The following is a 7,426-nucleotide window of genomic DNA, read 5'->3' as shown; positions in this document are numbered from 1 at the left end:
GCCAGCTGCCTAAAGGGCAGCACTTAAAAGGACATCCCCCAACTTTGTCCTCTGGGCCATGTTTACTTTTGCAATATTGACACGAAAATGTTTACACAAAAATACAAATCGCGACCGTGCCTTATTTCTCCTCCTCTTCGGGAAGCAAAAGTTAAAATTGCGAACAACTTTAAACACTCTTTTATAGGAACAATAAAATATGTTACTTATTAAATTGAAAATACGAAAATAATAGTTTTATAAAGTAATTTGTTTTGAAGTTAAAACTCATTTGTCTGCAAGAGTTTAAAAATGTTTTAGACTCAGAAAAGTCTACCAAAATTTTATGTTGTAAAAATAGGTTTAAAACATTTTAAGAAGTAAAACCCTGTATCAAATTTATGTTTAGTTTATTTTTTTAATATTTTTCTTTTATTTATAAAATTGATTTCACTGCCGCGCACCTAAAACATCGAATTCAGTTTTCTCTGTGTAATTATTATATTAAACATTTTATTTATAGTTACAAAAAGAATAATTTCTTTAAAGCTATGTACACTTTTTTTTTGTATTTATTTATTTTATAAACCTAAGTTACTTTCATTTCATTCCAGAATTTGGTTTAATGAATTTGTATTTATGGTGTTGAAATATTTAAATTCATTTGAAAATAAAAAAATACTGTTTGAAAACACTTTTTAAACCAAAAGCTTAAACTTAAATTGAGGTGTTTAAAATAACACATAACTTTTTTTAACAATGAAATATATAAATAAAATTTCCTTTAACGCAAAACAGTGCTTTCATCTTCGGTGCTTCCCATTTGGCCAGGCATTCTTGTACTTTTTGTGTCTTGTGTTGTGTCTGCTTGTCGTCTACAATTTCCACATGTGGCTTTTCCTTGAAAGGCTTTTTGCTGGGGAAAACTTTTCGCTGCAGCTGGAGGGCACCAATAAACGTCAGACGCGTGTCAGGGCGCGTCCTTTGTATACTGACACCTCTATGGCTGATTTGATCCGAACTTTGGAGAACTTCGAGAGCGACGAGGCTACAGGTGAACAGGATGTACTTGGCCACTGTGCGGCTGTCACCTTCGATTGGACAAATCGGATAAGTTAGCAGTGGGAAACGCTGCGACTCAAGTGGTTGATATGTGTTAGGCACGAATAAAGCAAGATCAAATGATAACAAAGAAATTTGAAAGTACTAATTAACACAATAATTTCAGTGTGTCTAAGTATTACCATTTATTTGATTACTCTTATTTAGATATTTGCAGGTACTGTCTAAACTCGATTACTTGTTATTGAATTCTTATATTAAATAAATCTATGCCTCTAGATTTTGGTTGAACAAAAATAATTCAGAGTAGCTGAAAAAACATTGTTAATCTATTTTTTTTTAAATCCAAAAGACAATTATTTTGTAATTGCTTCTGAAATGTAGACACCTAAAAAATAATTGTATTGTTTTAAGATACAGCTCCTTAAAAATGGAACATAATATCTAAAGTACAAATAGTTTATATATACATATTTATATATAGCTATTAAATTGTTTATTTAACAATGTCTTTGGCACGCGTTGCAGATTAAAAGCGCTACTATTTGTCTATTCCTACGTAATATAAATAATTTTTTCCCCGTCGCCAGTTCTTATCAAACGACAGAACAGCAAACACACATGCGCAGAATTAAGAAAAAAAGTAAATCTCTTTGACTAATACAATTAAACTGATAACTTAACTAAGTCAAACATGTCGCCCGACCGAAAACACCCACTGAAAAGTGTCGACCCCTTTTTGCCCTGTGGTCATGCCGCGACTTAATTCCGAATCCCCTCGTTTTCTTGAGCTCGAAGAGCTGCGAGTCTAGGACTGAAAACTTATGTCAGCGGCACGCGTCGCCGGCACGTGACCCCGACATGAAAATCACGCTCAAGATCGCTGGAGATGGCAAATGGATAGGACTGATGGTGGCGAAGGGTCTAAATGGGAGTCCAAATCGTGGAGGTGATGAATGCCTGTGTGCAGATGCTTTTAAATTTAAATCGAATCAAATTGATTTGCTTACAGTTCCAGTTTCACTTTTTTATACTCGACGAGACTACACTCAAAAAATCAGTTAGAATTGGGAATTGAGAATCAAAAGTTGAACAAACTGTAATCTTTTGTTAGAACAAAGAAATCATTTGTGTTCGACCATCTGTGTTTTGTTTTCTCAAAAAAAAAATACAAAGTATATTTTAACACAAAATTTTTAAACCAAAATATATAATAAAATTATTATAAGCATTCTTGTATTTTCACATATATTTTGAAATTAAGTTATGTTAAGGTTTCTTCAAATTACTCGTGTTCTAAAGAATTCATGTAAATTCTATTTTCTACAAGACTTTAAATGAGCTCTTTAAATGAGCTCTGGGTCAATATTTATTAAAAATAAATAAAAAACCTCCAGAATATTTTTTTTTTTTTAAGTGTAGTATCAATTGAAACGCCCCTTTCAAAAATTGGGCAAAAACCGAAGGACAGCTGAGAGTGCGCCGTGCCTTGTCCACGTTCTAGCTCATTGTTTAGCCATTTGACAAGTGTTTTGACAATATTTATTTGAGTTGCTACAACCCACAGCCACAGCCCCGCCCCCTGCGACATGCCCGCCCTCTACCGCCCACATTCGTAATTTGATTTCCTCGACGCTGCCATCATCTGCATCCTTGACGGAGGACACGTTTCTGCCTAATGGAGTTGCTCGAGTGGCGTGAATTTCAATTAAATTAAATCAAAATGTTGCATTTTTTATTAAGGCCATTAGCAGCACACACGCAAACTCCCGCCCGGAGGCTCCCCCCCGCTGGCCCCTAGTTAGTTAAATTAAGTTAAGGCACCAACCACCTCGCCTGGACCAAAAGAAATTGTATCTTAATGTGCATAATGAAGTGCCAGACTTGACTTGCCGTGCTCCACCTGCTGGTGCTTATATAAGCCCAGTGGGTGATTGGACCCCACAGTTGGGAAAGAAAGTTATTGAAAAATTTGCAAAGAGCTAATATATAAAAAAAATCTGTTTCAAATTAAACAAACCTTAACAATTACTTCAATAAAAACCGTTTTTTAAACGGTAAAGGTAAAAATGGGAATGGGGAATGGGAATGTTTTAAAACAATATTAATAAACATTAATATGAAGTTTAAAGAAACTACCTAATCTTAATAGAGTCGTAAAAATAACCAAATTTTATATTTTCATACACTAATATGCAATTATGATTTTAAACAGTTTTAATAAAAAACAAAATATATATAAAACTATGTAGGTGCAATGTTTTAAATTTAGATTGTCCTTTTTACTCATAAATTCGAGGTAGACAGGAAAAACTGTTCCTGTGAAAAGCGAAGGAATAAGGCGTCAAGAGAGGGTGTGTCGAAAAAAGTGGGAGTGGTGTTTCCCTATTGTTACATGTGCATTAAGAGTTATGCTGCAGTGCTCAGAAAATTCTGGAAAAAGGGAGAAAATGCAACTTTGAGTGGCAATAAACAATGCATAATGAGTTGAGAGTCTCGTCATTATTGTTGCTGCCCGCCGCTGAGACCATGCATTAGTCAAACAGGTAATTTAAATTAAACCAAAACAATAAGCTGGCATTTAAGAAAGGTGCGAAACGCATTGTGCCATTAGCATATTGCAAATTAAGATGCAAACACTTCAGGTCCAACCATTTATGATTCCAAATCCAGAAAAAGAAGTGATGCAAGATTCGCAAAAATTTTGTTTATAAATGGATTAACTTATTATTTATATATTTATTTAAGCGTAAAGTAACAATATTTTAATAATACTAAATTGTAATTGAACAAAACTACAAAATTATTCCGGGTCAATTCCATAAATTGTATTTATTTTTAAAAATATAATCGATTTTAAGCTGCAAAGGATCTATAGACCTACAATAAATGTTTAATCTTATATAGTATAATTAAATAATTAAGCAAAAAGATAAATCTTACATCTTGCATATGTGGTGCAATTAATTAAGCTGCAGTGAAATTATGTTATTTTTATATTACAAAATGTAATTTATTGGTATCAATCTAATTTTAAATCAAAAATAAATAAAAATATTTTAGTACCTAACACAACATATTCTAAGGATAGGGGTAAAAGGGACGAAAACTATTTACCTAGCTTAAAAACAATTAAGTTATGTCGCTTTTGCAATAATCCCGACAAAATTTTTATTTTTTCGAGATCCAGGCTCAATGACATTTGACTATGGTAATTTAGCCTTTTCTAAGCATAGTTTCCCACTGCAGCTCTGTTATCTGCGCTATTTTCAATTTAAAAAAATCACCTTTTCTTTTCTTTAGGTTATTAAATAACTTTTAGAATGGTCAACCAGTTTTAGAACACTTTTTGCGAAAAAAAAGGTGTATGGTTCTTCTACAAGATATTTTTTGATTTTAATTTTCAAAATCACAGGGAAATTAAAAAATCTCAATTTGTGAGCAGCGTTTAAAAATCAAATTAAATTTTTTTTCACATTAAATGGCGTTTTGTTTCTATCGTTTGAGACATTGGTCATGTTTCTCTGAGCTGTTCCAGATTTTTAAACATTTTTTTCATACTTTTTTCCCAATCTCAAATCACAAGCTGTGCCCAAACCTGTAAAATATTTCCATAAGGTCCAAGTAGTATTTATCTAATTTTAAATCAAAAATAAATAAAAATATTTAAGTACCTAACACAACATATTCTAAGGATAGGGGGTAAAAGGGACGAAAACTATTTACCTAGATACCTACCTGGTTTTAAGTATCTAGAGACAGTGGCGACAAGACATCTTATTAGAATCGGCAACAGTGCGTATGTGCCATACTTAACGTTAGCCGCTGTGCTAATTTCATTATTTGTTCTGTACATCGATTTAACAGGATTCTTTTAAAAAAAATTGAATTTGCTGTTAAGATGTAAGAAAACTTTAACAGAGCCCTGTTAGCCGAATGGGTTGAGTCATTGCTAGATTTATTTTTCCATGGAATGGGTCTGCGATAAAATTTTTTTTCGAAAAGGGATCTGAGCCATTTTGTATCATTGGTGTCGTATTTCTGTTTAAATTTTTTCGCATTAAGGCAGGTTATGCAAAATGTAAGCGCAAATTGGTTGACATCAGAAAAAAGTAATGATATAAATTATGGTGGATGGATATCTGAGGAAAGGGGCTATAAGGAACGTTTAAAAAAAAATCTCTTAGGAGAGACATCCTCTGAGTTCACCAATACAAACAAAACACAATGCAATGCGCAAAAGACAGAGCAAAATTATTTTAAAAATATTTTCTGAGTATTCAATAAAAATAAGTCTACCTAGTTTTTGAAAATACCGCCCCGTCCAATACTTCAACCAGTTCGTTAGCCATGGCATGCACCAAGTCATTTTCAGCAGCTTAAAGTACCAACTCGACATTTAAACATCTATGCGATATGATTTCCAAAATTATTCCGCTTTCTTTAACGTTGTCTTTTTATTAATTTCAAACAGGCCAACTGTGCAAGAACTGGAGTGTTTTTTTTTCATATTTGAACGTTTTCCAATTTAAATTTGAGAAACAAATTTCGATGTATTTAAAGAATTAATTTTTCAGTGCTGAAAAACGCACAAAGTGATTTTTAAAATTGCGCGGTGATTGCCACCTGATGCCATTCACACAAGCTGTTATGATTTTTCCCAAAACGTCGATGACCATCGGTGTTGGCATCGATGTTTTTCCACCTCTAGAAGAGAGCCCACAGTTTTTCTAAGCAAACGCAAAAATAAATAAATAAATGTAAAATGTAAACTAAACGTTTGCTTAATAATAAACCAAAAGTTGCTTAATAATAAAACAAAAGTTGATTTGTTCTTTCCCAAAACGTGTCAAGTGAATCGACTCCACGAGGAAAGAAGGAACGAGGAAAGTCGACAAACAATGGAGCTACCGTGAAAATTGATTTAACAAAAACAACTTAAAAGAGAGCGCAAAATGCACAAAATGGTTAAATTATTCCTCAGGTAATTTAATTGCATTCACAACAAAAACAACTGCTACGCGATGCTCTCTTGTTTCCTTTGTTGTTGTTCTAGCTCTCTCTTTGTGTCTGTATTATTATGAATGACGTAAGCGTGCCTCTTTGATGCCTATACGAAAGCAATAACAACAAATTCGTTTTTGTTGCTTTTGCAAACAAGGAAAATAACAGAATCGTTTTGTTTTTCCAAATGTGTGTGTGTGTGTGAGCTCCATTCCATACTCTAAAAAAAGTGGCGTCGTTGGCTTTTTTTCTGGAAAACGTGCTCGCCCCCTAAAGAGCGCGCGCTCTTCACTTTATTTTACCCGGCCACTCTCTTTACGATGTTATTTCTTTTTTTGGTCAATGACCTAAGCTTTTTGTCCGTTAGGTGAATTCGTTTCGTTTGGCTGGCCAATTTCCGTGTGTCTGTGTGCGAGTTAAAAACTTTAGCTTAGTTTCCCATTATTTTAACACTTTGCGTTTGCGAAGGTTAACTTCTCCGTACCGTTAGCCTTCTTTTCTTTCTTTTCACCAGCTGAGAAAACAAAGTTGTGAGGCAGAAACGACCCCACAAAAGTTTAATCCATAAATTGCTAAAAACAAAAGTCTGAATTTATTTCGTCTAACAGAAATATTTTTGCGCAAGTAGCAATTTAGTTGGATTTGTATAATGGTTTCAAAAAATTTCCAAATACTAAATAAATTTATAAAGAAAGTTGTTTTAATAATGTACTATAACTGATTGTTTGGGTTTCAAAATACTATGAAAGTTGTTCTTTGTAGGATTAAGATTTTCACTTATTTAAATATTTTAAGATATAAAACTTAAAAAAAATGGATAATATTCATTAACAAAAAAGTTCAATTTTAGGAATTTTACAAAAAATCCTAATAATGTTTTATTAACAAATTATTGGGCCTTATTTATTGGGCAGGTCTACGATCTTTGTAAATAAAATTAATTTAGATTTAAAAAACATTTAGGATCCGAAACAAGCTCGTTTTTTTTTCATTTTAAGATGGAAAAACAGAATTTTTTAAAACTAAACAATAAATTTTTTTTTCTACTTGCCAAATCCAACTTAAATATGTCTGAAAATATTAACCACATTAATGGCTATACTTGCGGTTAAAATAACTAGGACAATTGAAAACCCAATCCAAAGGTAACCTTTAAAACCTCAATATATTGGATTATATTATTATGAAGTAGTGTACCCATTATTGTCCATTATTGTCAAATATTATTGCTATTATTTCCTTCGCTGCTGTATTGATGAATCAGACTTGTCTGTCCCGACCTTTGTAGTGATTCCTTGCATTTCCTTCTATATCTATATCTTTCGTGTTCCACTCGATCATCCACTTGCCTTGCTGTTGTGACACTTTGACAATAATTAAG

The 7,426-nt window shown here is 32.7% G+C and overlaps 1 protein-coding gene across 2 annotated transcripts in view; it reads left to right on the top strand.

Moving 5' to 3' along the window:
- Positions 1-5,755: 5,755 nt before the first annotated feature.
- LOC108141873 overlaps positions 5,756-7,426 on the top strand; it is a 28,458-nt gene continuing 26,787 nt past the window's right edge. For both annotated transcript variants that reach the window (XM_017265470.2, XM_017265468.2), the window contains exon 1: positions 5,756-6,025. In XM_017265470.2, coding sequence (XP_017120959.1) covers positions 5,997-6,025 — 29 coding nt within the window. In that variant the 5' untranslated portion in view covers positions 5,756-5,996. The remainder of the gene's footprint in view (positions 6,026-7,426) is intronic.

Source organism: Drosophila elegans, unplaced genomic scaffold (genome assembly GCF_018152505.1).
Source record: "Drosophila elegans isolate 14027-0461.03 unplaced genomic scaffold, ASM1815250v1 contig_814, whole genome shotgun sequence".
Lineage (NCBI taxonomy): Eukaryota > Metazoa > Arthropoda > Insecta > Diptera > Drosophilidae > Drosophila > Drosophila elegans.
The sequence above is the reverse complement of the archived record's forward strand: the minus strand, read 5'-3'. Positions and strand labels throughout refer to the sequence as shown.